The sequence below is a fragment of the Anarhichas minor genome, unplaced genomic scaffold (genome assembly GCF_050575085.1).
Source record: "Anarhichas minor isolate MPS153535 unplaced genomic scaffold, ASM5057508v1 ptg000058l, whole genome shotgun sequence".
Taxonomy (NCBI): Eukaryota; Metazoa; Chordata; class Actinopteri; order Perciformes; family Anarhichadidae; genus Anarhichas; species Anarhichas minor.
The window spans coordinates 5362057-5385432 of NW_027466504.1; the positions used below are offsets into that span (position 1 = coordinate 5362057).

The window sequence follows — 23376 nt, forward strand, 5'->3', positions numbered from 1 at the left end:
GAGGAGAACAGGGGCGAGAGGAGGCCGAGGATCTCCCAGCAGGCGATATTGCTAGTGCTAGCTCATGTAGTGACACTGTTAAAGGAGCTAGCCAGTTAGCAGCAGCACAGCCGATGCCGTACCACTCAGATAACTGAACTCGTGTTTGTGGTGCTGTTGGCTTTAAATCCTACATTGTTGAGATACAGGTGAATGTATTTCTAGCGAGTCCAACCCTCGTCTACAGCCACGCTCACTTGGGCTGGACTGACACAAATGCTAAGATTAGCATTAGCATGCTAACATGATCACAATGACAACAACATGCTATTGTAATGGTAAACAAAACACAAAGTATAGCTGTCATTAGGACATGATGTGGGCAACTGTAGCTAAGTGGATAGCAGGGCCGTCTTTCAATCAGAGGGTCGGTGGTTCGAACCCCGGCTCTGGCTCTGCAAGTCGCATGTCGATGTGTCCTTGAGCAAGACACTTAACCCCAAAATTGCTCCCGTAGCTGTGCCTACTGTATAGAAATGTGATAGACTCTGAATTGTAAGTCGCTTTGGATAAAAGCGTCTGCTAAATGTAATGTAATGATGATAGCGCTAAATGGAAAGCACAAGGATCACATACGTTATTACAATTCATCCTCAGGGGAACATGAATGTCTGTAACAAATGTCATGGCAAACCATCCAATAGATGCTGACGCATTGTGTTAAAAAAATAAAATAAAATGTTAACCGCACTATGGCGCTAGAGGAAAAGTCAGGGGATCACCACAAAGCAGGATTCATCCTCTGGGGACCTTGAATGTCTGTCCAAAAACATTGCACGGCAATCCATCTAATAGTTGAGATATTTTAGCCTGGACCAAAGTGGTGCACCAACCAATCGGCAGAGCCATCTCTCTAGTGTTGAACACTCGTCAAGCTGAAAATCAGCACTTCGACATAATAGTCGCCGTTTCATATCAAATCCATTTGGCTGAAGTACAGAATCAAAGCAGTGGAAACCATATTATTGGTTTAAGAATTTCTGATCATGCCTGCTGCATGATTCTTTCCTCTCGTAACTTTATGAGGGCTCTGTTGAATGAATGACATTAATGAAAATGTCTTATCAGAACATCAGAACTTGAAACACATGACACATAAAACGTTCAGAGCTGAAATTAAAAAAAGAGGTATAGCTATTAGCTATGTCACAAAAAATAAACAAAGCCAGGAAAATGTATAAAGATTAACAATTGCAAGCGTTAATTTAAGTAAATTTCCAAGAAGAAATTTTAAAAAAGATGATCTCTAAATGAAAATATTTAAAACGGATACCCAGTTTATCTATTGGGAATACGGAGGGGAGGCAAAGAGAGGAAACTTATTTCTGAAAAACAGCCAGCTCACGGCACTGCAATCAATCATCTTTGTTTTGCCATATTAATATGTGTAATGGCACTGTCAGTTGTTTTGGTGGATGTGTGCTCTGCTTACTGATGGAATCGTCCGATATGTGGAACAGAGTTTAAATACGATCTTGAGAGGGAGGTTGGCTGGGTGGGACGGGTGAGGAGAAAAGCCTTGTAAAGAGGAAAAAGAAACACCATGAGGATGTGATGCAACATATTATATGTTTAAATGTTCTGTTAATTCAACTTTGTGGTCGGGTGGAAACTCTGAAGGCTCGGCATGAAATCTTTTAGGGTTATAAGCAGTCTGCGAAATTTTATGCTGAAGTCCTACACAGTCTCAATGCGCAAAATACAAGACTTCATGGATGCAATCCAAAGCTACTGTACACAAGGCTACTGTACACACACATACTGTATATTGTTAACAATAAGGCCACTCACACAACAGAACAACTACGCTCTGCAACAGAATCCAAACAGCACACTCGCCTCTCTTGCTAACCGGACACACATGCACACGCTAGTAAAGTCCATTACCATCAACTTTGTTCGGCTCATTTTCTGTACGTATCATAAAGGCTTCGTGAAATCAGCAAGCCAGCTGGCTTTCTGAAATCTCCATGGTATTAGCCAGTACTAGCCAATCACAGCCAAGTTGGACTAGCCAGTACTAGGTGATCACAGCCCAGTGGGACTAGACAGTACTAGCCGATCACAGCCCAGTGGGACTAGCCAGTACTAGCCGATCACAGCCCAGTGGGACTAGCCAGTACTAGTCGATCACAGCCCAGTGGGACTAGCCAGTACTAGTCGATCACAGCCCAATAACCAGGACAAGGAAGAACACTCTTGGGGAAAAGAATAAAACGTCAGCGAAGATGCACGATAACTGTGAATAGTCATTAGTAAATCTTAATTTCCTTTGTACTATCGAGTGTGTAGTTTATAGGGAATAAGTGAATGATTTTGGACACGGCCCTGTTTCTGTAAGAGAAGACATGCCACTCTGTTTGGTGTATTACAACACATGTGAAGCCAGTGGTGACAGTTGCTAGCTTTAAGCTCTCACTTGCTACAGCTTGTTGAAACACAGTTAATTGCTTAAGTTATGATTAAAGTTGCAGTGGTGGTTAGGTGTTTTGTAATATACTTTAAGTATTAGACTTGTAGTGTAAATGTAAAAAAAAAAATCTGCATTGCTACTGATTTAAACCAGAGAAATCAGTCACCGTGTTACTATGTGCTGCAAGTACGAATGTGGGCTGATGAGCTACCAGCGCCCACCTCCCCCTGGTCCTCTGTGTTACTGATTGAGACTTGCCTCTACTGTGTGTGTGTGTGTGTGTGTGTGTGTGTGTGTGTGTGTGTGTGTGTGTGTGTGTGTGTGTGTGTGTGTGTGTGTGTGTGCGTGCGCAGCAGTGCCACATGCAGATGTCAGCGCAGCGGGCCCGTCGCTAACTCATGCAGCTCCTCCTTAAAAGTCATTCAGCTTCTGAAGCCCACATCCCGATCTGCTCAGCCCCCCCGTCCGTGTAGACAAGAAGCGATCATGAGAGACGACGGCGCACGCCGGGCTCCTCCAGGCAGACCCGCTGCCAGCTGACCTATATACGCCCCCCAGGCTGGGCGGGGAGATAAACCCACACAAAAAGACACAAGGTGTAGTTTGCGCGTTTTTGGAAGCTAACCCAGCGAGGATTCTCCCCGGTCAGTCTCTTACACGGCCAATCCTCTCGCATGGCACGGCTCTGGCTGCACCCCGGTGCCGACGCACAGAGATGCTGCGCCGTGAACGAGGCTCCCCGAGAGGTATTAAAAAGGGAGACGATAAATGTGAGGACAATTGTACATACAGGTGTGTTCATAGATTCAGCGGTTCCTCATTTCAGATGAGGCGGACAGACCAGCGGCAGGTTTGTGCAAAGTCAGCTGGAACAAGATGTGTTGCTTTCCAGCAAAATCAGCAACTGATGGCACGAATGTGATCGCAGTTTACAGAACCTGATCCGTAAATATACACTTTACCCCCCCCGAGATCCATCAGCCTCCAGACAAGACAAATATCATCTGCAACTCCTGCGAATCCGAGGAGAAACACTCGATCCATGATCTTGAAAATAAAGAGAAATATACCCCAATTCCAACAATATCAAACCCAACAGAAATCTGTCATAGATGAAGCCTCGTACATCCCACAAAGGCAGCAGGAATACCTTACAGGATATTATTCAGCAGGACTACTTAAATAAATAAAGCAGTATCAACAAGTATTGAAAAAAAAGAAATCAGAGCAAAGTGAGTGAACCCTGAAAACTGACTTCACAGTCACACTGCAACTGTGTCGGATGATATAAGCCTCGGCCTACCTGTGTAGTAACAAAAATAAATAAATAAAATGTAAATGGCTTTGGCAGAATCGGAACATGATTCGACTTGACAGAGAGCACAATTAACCACCACATCAACTTTTTTTCCTTTCTTCTTAGAAGACATCGATCGTCCCCAGTATCACAGTACCTCCTTCAAAGTATGAGTCATCGGGTGATGGGAACAAATCAAACGCCCCCCCCCCCCCCGGGGTGAAAGAAGCTGCTCTTTAGGATTCCGTCAAAAAGAAACTTGGGTCCGTTCTCAGGAGATAATTAGAGTGGAAGCAGCGGTTTAGAGGAAACGGCTGCTTCATGGGCTTTTTACACCGACTCAAATCACAACGTGGGGCGTCGCTGGACCCGTCTGACCAGCGGAGTCAAACAGCACGGGTGAAGTGTTGCAGCTCAGTCGATAGATGGGTTCACAGAGAGCGGCACAAATGGTTTTATTATTAAGCGGCGGCGTTGAAGGTTATGTTTTTTCTCTCCTTACACGTGGACTCTATTAACACGTCCTGTGTGTTTTACTACATTTCAGTGTGGTTTCAGTGGGTGCCGCACACAAAAAAAAGACTATGGCCAAACCCTTCAGACAAGTGCAGCGTGGAGTGTGATGTGAGTGAATGTGAGTGAATGTGATCTGCCGTGGAGACCGTGGGAGAACGACATCTTTACCTCTGTGGGGGCTGGGAGCTGCTGACACGCCGGGATGAAACGCCGAGTAGGCGCCACTGGAGGCCCTCACTGGGTGATTGGCTCCCGTGGAGGGGGCTGATGTTGGCACGAAGCCCGTGTCAAGGGGGCATTGAACGTGTGAGTCTGAGAGGGTCTGAGAGTGGGTGTGCTCATGCACTTAGACCCTCTAATAGAGCCAAAGGCACAATTCGGCCCTCACTAAAAGAAGTCGTTTACTTCTACGTAGTACTTGTAATGAGGTCCTCAACGTCACTTTACCTAGAGACGCAGGAGACAACTTAACAATCCTATAGCTGCATGCTACAGCCACCAGTATTTTATTATATACTTATTTCAGCTTCCTTTCTGAGAAATCTATACATTTTCTCTAAATACTACATAAGCCTTGGCCAGAGTATATTCAAAATACATTATTAAAAACATCTGTAAATATTTTCTATTAATATCCATTCAGTCTATGAATGTTAAGAATCATTTATTTATGATCAAAACGATTGATTAAAGGTGTTAAATTTGATCTACAGAATGTATGCATCGAGGGATTGACTCCACACGGCTCTCAACATGGCGACACGTATGCACGGCCGGGGCCAGCTACGTAAACAGAGCACAGACGAGCTGGGATTACCACACACACACACACACACACACACACACACACACACACACACACACACACACACACACACACACACACACACACACACACACACACACACACACACACACACACACACACACACACACACACACACACACACACACACACACACACACACACACACACACACACACACACACACACACACACACACACACACACACACACACACACACACACAGAGAGAGGGAGAGCAACTTTACTCCACTATAGCTTTACATAGAAAACAGCTGTTTAATGGTATATTAATGCTCTGAATTTCAAATTCAGTACCTTCAATGTACTAATGTTTATAAATTGACTACTTGTCTTGGGGCTTTAAGTGATGTGATACAAAAGGGAGATGGACCTGTTCTCATATCCGTCTAGCTCAGGAGCAGCTTAACAATTACAGCAACAAGATGATAACCTTGGTAGTGGTGAATAATGGCGGCACTTTATACAAACTGATCAAAAGAACAGCCTATTATTTCTATGACGATTGCTCAGATAAGAAAAGATAAGTAGAGTAGTATGAGGAGACAAGTCAGGACAAGATAAGTCAAGATTAGATAAAATAAGATAAGATAGAAGATAAGATAAGTCAAGATAATATAAGATAAGTCAAGATAATATAAGATAAGATAAGATAATATAAGATAAGTCAAGATAAGATAATATAAGATAAGTCAAGATAAGATAATATAAGATAAGTCAAGATAAGATAATATAAGATAAGTCAAGATAAGATAAGATAAGATAAGATAATATAAGTCAAGATAAGATAATATAAGTCAAGATAAGATAATATAAGTCAAGATAAGATAATATAAGTCAAGATAAGATAATATAAGATAAACCAAAACATTAAGTACAAAAGAGCAACTGAAGACTAAGTTAGGAGGTAAAGTGGTGATAAATAGCAGCAAAATCAGCAAGTACACCCAATTAATGTCATTAAGTACTGACCCTTTGTGTTTATCTGTAATAATATAGCAACATAATACAGTACATTATGTTGTAAAGCAGTACAACATGATAAAATATAATATACTAGAGTATAGTATGGGATATAAGATCTAGAATAAGGCAATAACAATACAATCATTCATAATGTGGACGAAGAGAACAAAGGCTCGGCAAGGTGAACCACGCGGAGGACACCTTCAAGACCACTAAGGATACATTATGCATGGAGATCATTAACCTTGCTAATTACACCCTGGGAAATACTGAAGAGCAGAGGGCTCTGGAGAGACCTTCAAAGCAATTCCCCTCAACGCGATACCTCTTAGAGTGGAAGACTAAACAAATCTGCAGCTCACCGTCCGCAGACCGGGATGCTATCAATCCTTCAGAGATGAAGGGAAATTGCGGCGTTACAAGACAAGAGTCATTAATAGTCAACAAAAAGACTGCAATTAACAGCTGGGGGGCCACACACACACACACACACACAGAATAATGCCAATACATGTATGAAAACGAACATGAATTTAGATTGCGGCACAAAGTTTCTATATAGTCGTATTTAGGCATTAATTATGAATCCTAAGATAATGTAATTTTCATGAGACGTTCTTTATTAATCACCATCAGAGCCGGCGCTCGCGGCACAAAGGGGGTTGTGTGAGGGGAGGAGAGCGCAGATGCTGATGAATCACCAGTTCAACTCGTACAAGTACCTGCGGATCAGATGGTGGTTCACCACCAACAGACGCTCGGCGCTGTCAAGGTTGAGAGTTTTGTGTTATTCGTGCAACGTCGCTCGCTTGAGAAAAGTTAAATGGACTCATTCTTTTATGGTATTGCTGTTGAGTTCTTACTGCAGCTCCATCTTGAGTTAATCAGTGTTGTTTTCATGGATGAGTGAACATCTGATGTATTACCCTCATTTTTATTCTGTGTTGAGAATGATGTATCATTCTTCCATTCCCCCCCCCCAAAACACCAAACGGTTGCCCTTCAAGAACACGGCAGAAGTGATCTAGTGGAGAAAATAACTGCGGTTTAATTGGGTTTTTATCAAAGCCCACTGTGAGAGCAGCAGATGAAGAACTGACCAGTTCCTCGGAAAATCAAAAAACGACATCTCGTTCTTCACTACGCGGTTCTCTAATTTCACCCGTGGGTTCCTCAAAGAGGCCACAGGAAGAGGATCCCCACATGATCAATAAATGTGGACCAAAACCATTCCACTGTCACCCAACAAGCTGAGCTGGGATGCTACCGAGGAATGAGGAGGCAAAGCACTATCCTTATGTGCGTGTGTGTGTGGGGGGTATCTGAGATACCACCTAATACGACGGAGCCACGGTTTCGCCGCGCCCGATCCATTAACGGCCCCCGAGGGATGTGCTCACAGGGCGGAATTCGGGGGAAGACGGAAATTGACGTTCTGTCACTGTAACACGTAGAGATGCATCCATTTAAAACCCAGAGTGACCGATCCACTCACACCTTCCTGTCTATGCTCGGTCTGAAAAGTGAAAGGAATCTCTGAGTACTGGTCAACACTGACAACGCATACTCTATGCATATATAAATAAAATACTCTCTATGGATACATAACTTACTGCTCGTCACCGACCCGCCTGGACCTGTGATATGTTCCATCTGCTAGTACGTTTACACGGGTCGACCCGCGCAGCCACCTCTGGAATCTAATTCTACAAATAATATAAAGCCTACTCATAAAATTTGACTGGGCATGAACACTGGGTTCAAACAGAATGAATAGACATGCCAACATAAAAAAAAACGTGCAGCATTGATTTAGAATTCAGATGTCAACGTTATGAACGGCGCTTCGAGCTATTCGGTGCAGTCCTGATTCATTCTTAGAGTAAAAGTAGGTGCTCTCTACTCTACTCTACTCTGATCCTCCTATTTGATTTAGTATGGGTTTTACACCGGATGCTCTACCTTCCAGAGGAAACCAGAGCATCTGGAAGAAACCCACGCAAACACAGGGAGAACATGCAACGTTTTGCAGAAGTTGCAGTACAAACTGGGAAAGAGTGCAAGACAGAGTGCAAATACAGAAAACAAACAATAAAGGGTATCAATGAGAGGAAAAACAAACACCGAGGTGTTCCGATTATTGACTGCTTGCGTTTTAAACAGCGTTCAGCATATAGTTTCTACCTGTAACAATGTGGTAGACGGATACACGGTTTGCATAAAGCCCATCATGATGGCAGAACAAATCTCAATTTTGAAATATTGGTCATTTAGGAATATTTGAGTAAGGCGCAATCCCTCTCTAAACAGAAGACAGAAAGAAGTGGACTCTGAAATGTTAATGCAGAGTACATTTAGAGCGCGACCCCCCCTGGGCCATCAAATCACACTGAGTGAGTGCACCCCCTGTGGATGAAGCCCGTTTGGACCGGGATCAAAAAACCTCCTAGCATCGATCCCTTCCTGCTCCGGGACTTTGGAGAATACGCCTCTGCTTCTAATCCTATCCGCCGCTGTCTGCCTCTGTGTAGAAGCCATTTCTCAGATTTCGCTGACAGGTTTGCGTTTGCGTACACAGTGCACGTCGGCGGCGGGCCGCGACGGGGAGACGCTCTTAGCTCGAGTTCTCGTGGCGGTTGTTTACAGTGTTTCTACAATGAGAGCATGTGACACTTCAGCGTGACGCCGCGAGCATCATAGTAAGAACCGCTCTGAGCGGAAGAAAAAAACCCAAAAAAACACTGTTTGCTTTACAGCAGCATCTTCTCCCACGTGACTCCTGAATATTTTATCGCAGTAGTAAGCCACACTTCATGGCCTGTAGTAGACGAGCTGCTGCTGCTGGGACACACTGGAGTCTTTGATACCGAGCAGCCAATCGAATGCATCGAGAGGCAGATGAGACCAACTGTACGATTCGGCGCGCTGTAAATCCAAGACGCTTTGCTTCTTCATTTCGCAAGCTATTTGAGAGACTGAGCTCTGTGGTTACAGGCCATCTTGATCTTGACCTCGCACTGATCTTCTTTGATCGTTACTGTGGGGGAGGGGGGGGGGGGGGGCTACTTGCGTGTTTTGATCAGCACCGCGGAGTCTGCATGTTCCTTGGATGGCGATAAAAAGGGAATACGGTGGCTTGATTGCAAGTCGTTTTAAGACCGCGCTCTTGGTTCCACGACTGTGGAAACAGTCCACACTGCAACACTTTTTCTTTCTTTTTTTCATTTCCACAGACGAGTTGCTTGTTTGTGAGAAAAAACAGAAGTGCCACCTCATTGAAACACGGAGTTTCTCTGTTTACCCAAGAGATTGATACATTTGCTCAAGGTTTACTCCAGAACCGGTGACAAAGAACAAATGCTGGATGTCACTCTGCGGCGCGCTGAAGGGGGGGGGGGACCACGTATGACGAATCTGTTTACTTAAATCACTATCATCGGCGAGCAGTCATCATCATTATTTTCTCCTTGTTACGCCGGGGCGCTAATACAGCCTAATTGCAGCCTCTCTGAACAAAGCATTGCATGAATATTCATGAACACCACAGAGCTCAAAGTCTTTACAGGCGTGACGAGTGCGGCTATGGATCTCAGCTGATAATTGGAGGACGGGGAGATGGGGGGGGGGGGGGGTCCATGATCCCTGCAGGCGGACTGTCATGTAGTTGTCTTTTGAGTCTCCTTGCTTGTGCATTAATGAGTGTTTTTGTTTATCTTCATCTGCTTTTATGATGACACAAAGGAGTCACACCGCTGGAAAATGTAAGCAGCCATTAAGGCTTGATCTGGCCAGTTATTTTGTTTTCTCTTTCTCTCCCCCGGCTGTGTTTGTGTGCCTCACTAATGTGATGAAGCTGTATTTAAAAACAACCAGCGGGGCATGTGATTTATACGCCGTACCTTGTTGCTAAGGTTACTCACCAAATTAGAATGAACTTGAACCACCGGTGCCAGAAGATCGATCAGAGGGTATGGATCAGGGACGCACACCTCAACAATCAAAGTTTTATTGGGCGTTTCATTGCCGACCGATACCGATTTTCTCCCCGATCAGACATACTGTACCTGTTTATTTCTGCATCCATCACTCACACAGCCCCGTCTCCCCGGACCCGTGTGGAAGTGTGCACCGGTCATGTCTCTTTAATGCTAATTTACAGGTTCATACTTGTGTTTCTTATAGGACATCTTCACGTGCTTTAATGTTCTGTCTGAGTATACCTGTATTCATTTTAGTGGGTTTCAGCAAAATTGCGTTGCCAGGCAGCGCACTACGTACTACATACTAAATAATTTTTGTGGTAATAAACAGTTGTGATACAGTAAGCATCTTTTTTTAATCATTTCCTGAAAGCCTTGGAGACGTGTAACTATGGCAACCCGTGCCAGCCCCATGTGACAAAACCATGATGTGTGAGAATCATGAAGTCGAAACTCATTTTAAAACCATATTACTTCAAGCAAAACGTAATCTCATTCTTGCACTTACATTGCAGACTTCAGAGCGCTGTCAGCCACTGTCTGTTATGAACGTCGTTACTACCGCATTGCATTGTGGGATATTTATGCCGGCGTAAAAACACGAGAAGTCCGTCGTCCTGTCGATTGCTTCACTCTCTGCTTCTATTTCTCACTTTTCTTTATTGGCAGTTGGCAAACCAGCTTAGATGTACACCACCACCACCACCATTGGTGCTGAAGCAGTGTTTCCTCCTGAAGCGTGGGAACAGGTCATATTAAACGTGGCTTGCTTTCAGTCGCAGATGAACCAGGACCGAAATCTAAAGCGTTTAACAACTTTAACCTTGTGTATCTGATGGAAGAGTAACATCCACTGGTTGACCCATGTGCACATGTACCCCCTCTGCTTTTATACTATATTTTAATACAAAACACACCCACACACACACACAGTGGTAACGCAGTTGCAATATAATGCAAAACCAGTCCTAAACTCTGTGCACAGCGTCCTGTAGTTGTAAAGTTCAATGAGGCATGAAAAGGCTGCGCGGGCGTCACGTAAATCTCCACAAACGGCGAGCCGTGTCGCTGAGGATGACAGAGGAGACGTGAAGACGGACCTCTACGCACAGAGCAGCCACTACGGGAGGCCGTATCGCACATCTAAGAGGCTGTCGACACGAAGGCGGAGCAAGAACAACGGCACTTCAGAGGATGATTCTGCACTGCAGCATGGGGACTCTCGCATGCACAGCACTGTCACAAAGAAACATCTTCTGGACCGTGTGAAAACTTCTGAGGTTACCATAGCAATGTGTCCCTTTGTGTGTGTGTGTGTGTGTGTGTGTGTGTGTGTGTTACGTTGCAGAGCCGCCACATCATCCCCGAGTGCCTGCATTGGCATAATAAATTCACTGTGATTCACAACTCCTGGGCAAAGCATCGGCACATTGTGTATTCATCATGTTTTGGCTCATCAATAAAAACACAGGGAAGGCATTGTGCTGGGGTTTACGGTGGACCAGCTATCGCATGTTGTCATATCTGAAGTGTTAGTGTAAGTTACTCCAGTGGAAAAAAAACGTGGATTAATTGGACAGCCGAGACCGACTCCTCAAATGGTCATGGTCCCACAGCAGCAGCCTGAAACCAGGTCAGCCCCCGCATGATCATTAAAGCTGAGGGGAGGGACGGCCCACTCTGGTCCCTGGCTCCAATCAAGTATTGGCTGTGACAATCTTTCCATTTCATTCGAGTAACAAAGAATTTGTTACTCGTTATTTTTCTACCCCAGCTTCCCATTCATCGTCATCCAACTCTCTCGACAAGGCCCAACACACACATTTGGTCCTAGCCAGAATCCGATCACAAAAACAAGCTAGCAGCCACCTTTAGCGAGTGACCCAAACATGCTAACCAACTTAACGGCTATACCAGACGGTGTTCACAACGTTTCCACAACATAACCAAAATACTCTCGTCCATAAACTACCGTTTGACCGTTAATATGATTGTGAACATAGAGGGCAATGTTATCTATTTTGGGGAGCTAATAGTCTGATAGATAGACTAGTTCATTCTCAGCTGAAGGACAGATATGAGAATGTTGAAATATTCCTTCCAGGACATTTTACCGTTCCTCTCATTTTCCATGTGTTTTAACACAAACAACTGGAAAATTGGTGAACTGTTTTCCAGGTTTTCCAGGAAGAGTGGGAACCCTGATATTCCCTATTTGGCCATGCACAATGTTCCCTGTCTTATGAGTGTTCTTGATTGAGTAGAACATGCTAACACTAGCTTGATTCTGGAGCTTATTCTTATTATGTAAAATACTGCAGGAATCAGCTACACCCTCAACCATACTGTTAACATTAAAACACACGCATTGACATCATGCACCACCTACAGCATGCACACAGCTGTTCGGTGGGTCCAAACTTGCTGCTTCAAACCTTTTCATCCAATTTAAAGAACCGCATCTCAACACTCAGCCCGAACCGCTCCCACCGTTCTAATGCATCTCCGGTATAGTTTCCCAAACCACTGGGCTGTGACACATCGCGGGGTGGAAATAGACCACGCTACAGGGTTAGAATGCCATAGTAACCTTTCGACTGTTCACAGAGGGATACATTAGGGATCTATTTAGAGCCTGGTGGGAGGGATAGGTGGAGTAGCAGTCACAAAGAGTCTTTCAGAGAAAAGAAAGCTGCCGATGGTGGTATACCGTAAACACTATGCAGCTCAGGTATTGAGTTTTGCACTCTTTACTTTTTAGCCTCTCAAGGGTGAAAAGTACACTGGGGGCTAAATAATGCATCTTCACAGCTGTGCCGCCATCAAGACAGAACAAATTATTCAAGACAGCGACCAGGATTTAAGGTCATTTTCAGTGACGTGTTTAAAATGCAAACATATGTTGTAGGCATGTATTAACCAGAGGATAGAGGACTTATATCATCAGGTATTAACCAGAGGATAGAGGACTTATATCATCAGTGTAGGGCAAAGAGAAAAACAGATTGGGTTTAAAGGTGGGAGGAAATGGACACTGTGGCCTGTTTCTTTCCCCTTCAGCAGCTCCATTTTGAAGCACGTGCAGGACACATTGTGTCGTTGCCCGGATACACCTGACTTCTGTTCGTCCTCCCAGGTATTTAGGACAAGCCCCGGAGCTGTATATTGAGTTCACCAGTCAGGTGCGCGCTCACATGGCGCCTCAGGCCGAACCCACGTCTCAAATCCCCCTTTCATTACACAACACCTTTTTTCTGTTGGTTTTTAAATCGGCTGAGACACCTGGAAGTAGCAGTGGGACTGTTTCTATGGACCTCCGATCGGAGGTTTGTTTGCATACACACTCCCTCGGGAGTGTAACGGGCAGCTGGAGAGGAGGAGCCTCTGTCAGATTTAATAGTGTCACATTTCAGCGGCCATTCACTGGAGAGCATTTCAAGAATGACTGAGTGTGGATGCGTGTGTTTGTGCACCACCAGTCGGTCGGTGTGTTTGCGTGTGCGGAAGTGACCTGGTTTCTGTTGGCTGTCTGAAGTAATCGGGGATCTTAAATGTCATGTAAATGAGACAAATCGGTTTCCCAATGAAGAAAAACAGATCTTAAATGTCATGTAATTGGGGTGAGGGATAAAGCCACGGGTGCATTTAACAGCACTGACAGAGGAAGTGTTGCTTTATGCAGCTGCAAGAAAGTAAATATTATTATTTTAGTGGTGCATAACAGTATCCAAAATATGAATCCAAAAACAGTCAGCGGGTTAGGGGAGAAATCAGATTACTGACCAATTGCATGTAAACACGGGTTTTACAGTAACACGCATGTTAGCGCTCCGATTCCTCCCAATGGCCTTGTTTCTTGTGTGAATGTAATCGTAATGCGAGTGTGACCAACCCCACAAGCGAGCTTAAAGCTCTGCATTGAGAAGTACAGCGGTGGCAGGGCGGTGCAGTACTCTGACAGCAGGGAAGGTCCCGTCCTCTCACAGCACCGTGAGGAACAGTCACTTTCCTCTGACCTCGTTCTCTCGCTTACAAATCAAATGTCAGACGGAAGGCCATAAACAAAAATTGTAAAAGAAAAATGAAAGGCCATCGGCGGTTTAAAAAGTTTGCATACTTTTGTAGAGGAAGACATTTAAGATCTTACGATAGTAGATGAAACTGTGTTGACTTTCTGAAGTTAAGAACATTCATCTGCTGCTATGGATTTTATTATTTTCAAGGAATTACTACACCAAATCAATATACAGTATAAGTCAATAAATCATTGAAATTGATTGTTGGCTAAACACCTATTGGGATTGTCCAATCATAGCTTAGTAACTGTAACAAGGCACGGATGATGTATTTTTGCGCAGGCAGAATAATTCCCTGAACACGTTAGCGAGCAAGTTTTGTTAACAATAGCTGAAGAAAATAGGAGCATCTCTGAATATGTACAGTCCCTCGCTCTCCAGAACCGCGAGTGTTACTGGAGAACGTTCAAATGAACCAAACGGGACCAGATTGACCCCGACACACTTCAAACGGCCAGACATTTACACACCTGAAAGAAAAACCAAGGGTGTGTAGTAAAGAGAGACGGAGGGCGTATAAACCCGTTGGATGCCTGTAGAAAAAGTTGCTATTCAACAGATGACAATAACAAAGCATTTACATTTTTGAAAGTTTACACTGACTTTGTGACAGTTAAAGTAACTATTAAGGGGCTAATTTTCAGCGAAAGTCTGGAGCCTTTATTTAAATATCTGGAATCCGAATCGGCTAACAGAATTGCAACCGGCCTCTGCTTAACCAAAAGTCAAGTCACACAGCCAACCAGTCAGACTACTGTTCTTTAACATTTCAACAATTTTGAAATGGAAACAAGGCCGGGATGCTAAGATGTGCTGAAAACTGGTTTAATTGGTTTCCATGGGATACAATGTCTGGGCTGGCTGCTAGATTCAACGCAAGGACCCCAGAGTTTGTTTGACTGTACAGCGCAGAGGCCTCCCCACAAACACAGTCAGATACTACACACACACACACACCATGATGAAAGGATTACAGAGAGTTTTATATCTGTCAGTCTGTCAAGTAACTTATGAGCCTTCATCCTCCTCATTTGCTACGAGGTTGAGCACGTGCACAGTGAGAGAGTACTTAGTTAGTTTCATTCTGTTTCTCCCAGGAATCACCGAGGCACAGGGAGCTGCTTCTCCTCCCTCCGTCATGAATCCAGCTCAGTAATCAAAGCAGCGGCAGTTAACTGAATCGGGGCTATAAGCAGTTATGTACTTCTCCATAAAAGACCTGTATACGACCAGAGGGCCAGGTGTCGAGCTGGCCTAGGAGGCATCACTTGTGTTTGCTTTATTAGACGCTCCCCTTATTAATTCCGCGCTTTAATTTCCCACGACAAAGACGGGCAGATTGATGGTCGACAATAAAACCTCACTCCGAAAGGTCGGGAGCGCGCAAAATGCAGCAGGGAGGAAAGACAAAACAATCAGCAGACGCTCCTCAACCCGATTAAGCCCACTTCAATTACATTCCCCTTGTCCTGATTCCATTCCTCCCTGCACACACACACACACACACACACACACACACACACACACACACACACACACACACACACACACACACACACACACACACACACACACACACACACACACACACACACACACACACACACACACACACACACACACACCTTCCCTCTGTTGTCACCTCAGCATCGAGCCGAGCTCGTCTCTTTGAAGGCGCCCTGGCACTCGAGCCGCTACAACTGTCATCACCTGCACATCAACCGGAAGCAAACGCGGTTACATAAGACCGGAGGGGCGGACAAAACGCACCCGAGAGGTGTTGTATCGGACGTGGCAGAAAAGGATTTTGTTCTAACATGAGAAAAGAAGCAACCAGTACGACGTGACTGACGGCTTTGGACATCTCGCGGTGGAAAAAGGCACACAGGGGTACATCAGGGAATGAATGACAGCTGAATTACATTTGGCTGCTTCAGCGTCGGGGGGCCTGGTCGCCGTGGCCTCACTGGGACCGTCGAATGGAACGGAGCCGCCATCAGTGTTTTTAGTAACACCTGTGGGTTTTTGCTATTTTCACTAGTCAAAATGTCTGCTGTGAATCAGAGCCCACACAAAGCTGTCGGTAGCAGAAGGTGCAGTCAGTCAGATGTAAAAACCCTGTCAGACCTGACTCACCAGCAGTTTGTCATTACTATAATCAACGGCCACCTGTGCAGCTGTTGAATAGAAACATAAACACCACTTTCAAATGTAATGAGCACACTGGAATCATTTTGAGAAACATCAAGTTTAAATGTAAGGTAGTATTTTCATAAGTGTGAGCTAAATTGGTCCATTAAAATGTCTATGGACGATATCTTTTCAGGTCTGTACACGACGAATAAACGACTCAAAATATTCACCTGAGAATATTTTGCATCAAAGTGGCAGCAATGCGAATTCGCGACAGTCGCAACACTTTTTCAATACAAGGCTCCAATGGATGGCAGAGGACCTTTCCCACTTCGACTGCCGCTTCATCGATGACATCTCGACTGACGCTTCAGCTCCTTTCAGCGCTTGAACTTCCAACGAAACAAGTCACTTTGACACTTCCAACTTTTTTTTCTTCTTTTAACTTGTTGAATATTTTAACAGTTCAACCACAACGTTTCTTCAGAAGCCCTTTTTTCTAGTTTTATCTTATTTCACACACGGAGAAACTATACGTTTGTGATTATGCCATGTAGACCACAAATGAAAGGCCTGTCGTTTGATTTAATATACATTATATGACAGTTTAATACTTCAGAAATAAACTGTTGCTTTACATTCAATCAAACATACAATAACAAGCGTTATGTGTCCACAGGGGAGCTACTCTACACTCTTGAGATCAGATGGCGGCCATGAGACCGAGGCGGCGTTCCCCACCTATTGCGCGCCACTGCTCGGGCCCATTATGGCGGCACCTCTGCTGTGGCGAGAGGCCAGTAGCTGCGGGCGGCCATGAAGTTGCCATGAACAAAGAGAGTGAGACAAATTGAGCGTCTGTAACGGAGATGAAAGAAAGTGAGAGCCTCAGTATTCAGTGCGAGCAATCAGCCGTCTCTCTCTCTCTGCGACTATCTTTATCCTCAACCAAATCTGCTTTCATTGCCTCATACACTTATCCTTGATGGGAAGAGCAGTCACGCTCACACTCAGACATTCAGGCAGATACACACACACACAGAATAGAAGTTTATTGTCCACAGAAGTGGAAATTTGCCTTTGGCTTAACAAGGATGATCAAATGCACACGACAATGGAGCGGCGCGACAAAAAGACAACACAATTAACAGCATCTCCCGCCGCGCACAATCGCCCACACTTCGTAAGTCCTTCGGAGCAAAAAAATAACAAGTACACCAAAAAATCTGTGCCCATGCTCGATTAAAGCAGGGATTTCTCGATTCTGCACCCCCTCCAAGAACGCTGTACACAACAAGTGGCCTCCTTCAGAGAGCGACGACTTAGTGCCGTTCCAAGTTCAGATGAGGACTCAGGAGGGGGAATGAAGCGCTCCTTTGTGCGGAGGCTGGTTAATAGTTAAACTGAGCGGGCGCTACACTCAGGCATTCAGCTCAGAACGAGGTACAAACTTTGTGGAGTAAACCTCATTCATGTTCATTAATGATTGCTGTATTTACTGATCATTTCCACAAGTGATTGTCTGCAAAGATTCTAAATAATATATTGAAAATATCCCCCAAGATGTTCTTTAGGCCCACGTGTGACGTCTCATGCTCACTTGTGCTTGTACTCTGACCAGCAGCCAAGAATCCAAATAGTCTATTTAAGAGGCTGGGGGCAATTTGTTTGATATTTCGGCTCCAACAATCGTCTTGAACAAGCAGTTCGTTGACTAAATCTTGTGCGTGGCAGTTGGCTTCCGGACACACAGCTGCTCACGGCTCATCATTGTTCCCTAAGGACATGGCGTTAACCCTTAGGGGTCACAAGATCAATCTGAGGGGTCATATGACAAGAAAAGAAAAGAAAAAAACCTACACAAGATAAACTTTATTTTTTCCTAATTTTTGAAAGGAGTCCTACAAATTTAAGAAACTGGAAATGTAGAATCTTCACTTTTAAGTCTTTGTGTTCAACAATAAGTGACGAAGGGGCCCATGTATGCGTTGCTTCATTTTAAAAGGAATAACGCCATATGAATGGTAAATATATGGCGACAGCCAGTGGGCCGATTAGCTAAACAGAGCCAACACTCACAACAGGGAGGAGCAGCTGGCTATGGGTTATGGTATTATTGGGGTTTTGTGCCGAACTATTTTCATGGCTGGACGCAGTGGCTTCGTACAGTCTCCGCTGATTGCCTGCCGGGCCCAGAAATAGTCCAGCACATTTGAAATTATACGAGCTTTGTTCAGTAATTTAGCAGCCAAAAGGAGAAAAAAAAGAGACTTCTCTCAAATGATGACAGAAAGGAAGTGTCTAATAGACCAGACCGGCATGCATGCTGTTGTCAAAGAGTTTTCAGGAAGGGAAGACTAGCAGGATGTGCACCTCAATCAATTCCACAGCCTTCCCTTTGCTAATCAAACTATCTGCCAAAAAAGCCCTTATGGCAGCTACGCTTGCACATCAACCTGACCGCTTGATTATGTTTGCGGCCCTTTGAGCCAAACGCTGCTCTAATATTACCGCCTAATGTAGGCCACGCGCCGGTTTTCCAAGAAGCCGAGAGAGATACTGTTTCCAAGAGAGCTGACGGGGGGGCGAGCGAGAGACATCTAGACCCTCTGGAGCCTAGATCCACAACGCAGCGCACCGGGGGCCTTTGAAAGACGGACACTTCCCTCCATCGTCACGTCAAACACAGCTTTGCAGCAAAGAGCACGGCGGACCTCGAGCTGCGAGTCGTGACAAAGGGCAGGTATGACGGCCAAGGTGATGATGATGCACCGGCTCTTGACACAGCCGACGGAAATTGAAATTGAAGCAGGGCAGCTGTAATTAGCTTGTTTATTTTTTTTGCAGGTCACACATAAGTGGCACCTGCCTCGTATCGATGACAGGGGGGGGGTGGAAAATGACTTCTGTCTGATAATAAAGATGGTACGTATCACCTCTCCTTCCTCTCTCCACATTCAGCACGAACAAAGCGGAGAAGCGCACCATCTCAGCCTCGAGAGGTTCGACCCCCCCCTCCCTCCCTCCCCTTCGCCTCAAGGTTTCTCCCATTAATCACACATGAACAGCCATGGCAACAAAAACTTCCGCTCTTAGCCTCAATTCATTAATTGACATGGGCTTTAATCAGCCGCTGTTAAAGGGTGAGAGGGCCACTCCTGTTGTATTCAACACACACCACACCCTGTGATAGTCTTGTGAACTGGACACTTCTTGAAGGCCATTGACTAAAAGCTACAACTTTAATGAGGTTATCCTTGCATGTAGGAGTGTGTACTAAACACACACACGCGCGCACACACACACGCACGCACACACACACACACACGGGCGATATGACTACATCCATGCAGTGAAATGACCTATATATATATTTTTTTTTTTAAACTCCAAGTTTGTTTTTTGCCTGTAACTTGGCCAGCACATAGATGATTTTTTTTAGTTTTTTTGTAGTCCATCATGGAGATTCAGTGAGTGCACTTCAAAAGAAGCTTATGACCCCGTACACTGACGAGAGATCATGAATTAGCATTACTTCCATGCGTGACACTAATCTTGTCTTAATTATGCAATTAACTATCTGTCTTCAAATAGTCCACATTTCAAAGAGTTCAGTCGGGCATTAACACAGTTGTGGACAGGCGGATATCTTCCGCTGTGACCGAGCGGTAACGCTGCACTTTTCTCTCGTTTTATCCGCACGTGAGCCAATTTGAAGTGGAAACTTTTTAGCGTGCTCGTCAGTGGACGCTGCGTGGGCGTCACTTAGCATCTTTGAGCCTCGCCTCTGGATAAACAACACTGGACAGACAGTGTAGCCGTCTGTTGGTGCCGAAGTTTGACTCGACGACGCCAACATTTCCTTCACACAGGCAGCCTTTGTTTAAATGTTGGCGACACGCTCTTCTTCTCCTTCTTCTTCGTTTAGGATTAACTCCAGCAGTCGAAACAGCAACAGTCTTCTTCTATCGACATTTCAAATTCCCTGCAGGAAACTTTGACAACTTAGCGTCGGTGTCGCGACGCATGCCAATATTACAAGCTAGCGCTAACTTTAAAGAGCGTAAAAATAGGGACACGAAATACATGCAATATTGTTAAACACAACTGTGACTCTTAATTAAATAGTGTTGTGATCGGTAGGGATTTTCCGTCACTTACCATCTTCCTTTTCATCGAAAACGGGTCTCTTTGAAGAACTATTGGCTCCCATCCTCTTCTTCCACTTGCCCCAGTGAAACATTGATGCTCAGCTTGCATTCCTCGCCCCTTGAGGAGAAAACTGCAGCTCTGTGTTGGACACCCTCCTCAAAAGGACCGTAGTACTAACCGTACATTTCACCCAACAAAAAAAAAAAAACGAGTCCGTTATTTCGCTTTAATTAACGTTATCTATCCTGCCGCAAATGTGCACGCCGCCACTTCAAGTCTCACCAAACCTATGCACTAAACCGGAGCAAGTACCGACGCAGCATACAATATTTGTCAAAGAAACACTGTTCGGTTTGTTACAGTCGGTGGTTGGTATCACCACTCGGTACTGGTCGTGTTCCGCTGTCTTCCGTAGCCTGCCAGCCGAACCGAGAGACTTGTGTTTTGTCGGGGCTGAGAGTAAGAACTGCGTCAAGCTAGTCACAGTTAGCTCAAAATAAACAGGAAGTCGTGCAGTGTTGCCTTAAGAATAAAAGCTCAGAGAAAAGTCATTATTGCAATGTGGCTATTTAGAATAATTGAATTGATAATTAATTGTACACCAAAGCACGCAGGTGCACAAAATGCAGTCATTGAATGCAGTCTTTTTATAAACAATACATGTGAGCGAATGAGTATGATGTCCAAAAGAATAACCGTTTTTCTCTATGGACTCTGGCATATAGAACATGTAAGTAAAAGCCTCTAGTGGATCAAGAAGAAAATAAATATGTACAGGTATATCTTTCAAAAATCCTCCTGTTGTAGTTTAATCTGCGTTCATTTCCCTTCACTGTAAACGAATTGCCGATGATACTTTAATTGTGAAAGTTAGAACCGGAAGCTACCCGCTAGTTGTCTGTGTAACTTGACACTCGTGAGAGTAGTGTGACAGTTGCTGGCCAGTGACTGTAGTCGACGTAGCCCCCGTATCACAGACTGTCATGCATATGAACGCACGAGGACTAGCCTCTCTGGAGGTGAAGCCAGGATGGCTCCGAGCTAACTGGGGGGGCTTCCATCGCCTGTTACCAGCAGACAACTGGTGCTTTCCTCCAGCCTCGGTGAATTATTCCACAATCTCATCAGGAGATGGATGGGTGGTTCCGGATCACTGAGGGGGAAAGGGGATTTTAACACGTAGTCTTTCATATGCACAGTAGGTTTATTTGCAGTTCACCTTGTCTGCACGTGGACTGCGGTCGAGCCAGCCTCCACTTCTAAAAAAAAAAAACACCAGTCAAGCCAGACCGCACGTTGTCTGAATGCGTTGATCATGTATGGAGCAGGCATTTACCTCTAGGACGTGTAAGAACTGACCTCAAAATAAGAGCACGTTCTGGTGAATCTGGTGATTCAGCCTGTCAACAAAAACATCAATGACAATACATAAATAAGTAAAAGAAAATTATTAAATGTTAAATAATACATTAAATGAATGATAATCAAAATAATAACTACCGCCAGCAAATTGTACTTCAGATTAAAAAAATGAATTTGAATTGTGTCAAACTTTAAAATAAAGAAAACGTTTCCAAAGACCAATCCCCCTTTAAAATGTCATATATGAGACACATGCTATGGAGGGTTTTCAAATACATAGCTAATTGCATTATTAAATTCATGAATGAATAAATAAAAATAATTTAATGCTTAATTGTCACGATAATTCAATTAAAATATATATTAAATATATAGTCGTTTTTATTCATTTGAGGGTGTGTGTATTTACACAAAAGCTATCTGAGCATATAGGGAAATAACAAGCAAAACTATAAACATCACTGCAGCAAATGGACAAAGTATGACATGCATCTTCTGGGTCAAAATCACTTTCACATTAGCCACTGATGAAGCTCCAGTGGAAGATGTTATTGTCCCCACGCATGAAAGATACTAGCCTTGAACCACCGGTCCCTGGCACCGACACAATGCTCCTCGCTTTTAAACTAAGGCTGAGCCATGTGCCATTAACCGGTAAACTGTGACTGCACCTGAAGGTTTTTCTCATCTCTGGGCAAAGTTTAGACCTCCAATATCTGCAGACATAGAACTGAAATCTGGTATGCTGTCTGTGTACCCGAATTCTGAAAATAAAAAATCCAATAGAGAACTCCGGTCCTATACGTCCAGGTTACCGCCTCCTCCACTGGCCTATGGCCTTCATCATGGAGGGACAGACACCAGTGGCGCAGGGACTTAATCTCCCAGGGCCACCTCAGCGGTCAACAGCGTGACCTCACAGATTAAAGCCGAGGGGGTTTCGTTTACCAGGTGTGCTCGGCCACCCGAATGGGCTCGCGGTTGGGCCTTTATAGATGATGTCACTCAATATGATTGGCTGTATGTGGGAGAGACTAAACTGATTCGCTGTGCGCGCCTGCGACCCGCCCCTGCTCTGCATCTGATTGGCTATACCCTTCCAGGCTGCTGCTAAACGCTAACGCTAGCCTAGCCAAGACGCTAACCGGCGGTACGGACTAGACGGGCACAGGTGGATGGCTTTTGTTCCCGTAGTCCGAAGGTAGGCAAACCGGTCTGATCAATGGGAAGTTTTAATTTGCCTTTTATTTAAAAAATATAGTTTTAATGCTATTTCATCATTAAATTCACTTCTGGGAATTTTTGAGACGAGAAATCAACTGCATAGATTTCAAATATTGGCAGTTTTACAAAAAAAATGATGTAAATTGAAAGTTTGTCGAATGTGGTGGTACATGTGGATTTACTCCGGCCTTCTCCGGTTTCACCCATTCATTGTTAAAAAAATGTAAATAAATTCAACTTCTCTTATCATTTGCTGTCGAGCTGTAAATATTCAACACAGACTGAAGTTCTGCTGATTCAGTGAAATGTATGAATTTCAAATTCATATAAAATACAAAGAAGGTAAAAAATATTAAGAGTTAAAATATGTGTTCCTGAACTTCCTTAAGGGC

General features: G+C 44.4%; 1 protein-coding gene across 4 annotated transcripts in view; it reads right to left on the reverse strand.

Moving 5' to 3' along the window:
- The window catches only part of stk32c (serine/threonine kinase 32C), a 108733-nt gene that overhangs the window by 48215 nt on the left and 37142 nt on the right, over nucleotides 1-23376 (reverse strand). For 2 of the 4 annotated variants that reach the window (XR_012947502.1, XM_076076590.1), the window contains exons 2-3: nucleotides 21758-21798; nucleotides 20408-21657 (exon numbers count right to left, since the gene is read on the reverse strand). Coding sequence is in view for 2 of the 4 variants with exons in the window: in XM_076076590.1 (XP_075932705.1) it covers nucleotides 20408-20489 (82 nt within the window). In the remaining 2 variants the exon portion in view is untranslated. Of the gene's footprint in view, nucleotides 1-1471; nucleotides 1558-20407; nucleotides 21658-21757; nucleotides 21799-23376 lie in introns of those variants that run through there. The other 2 variants (XM_076076591.1, XM_076076592.1) reach the window with 2 other exon arrangements.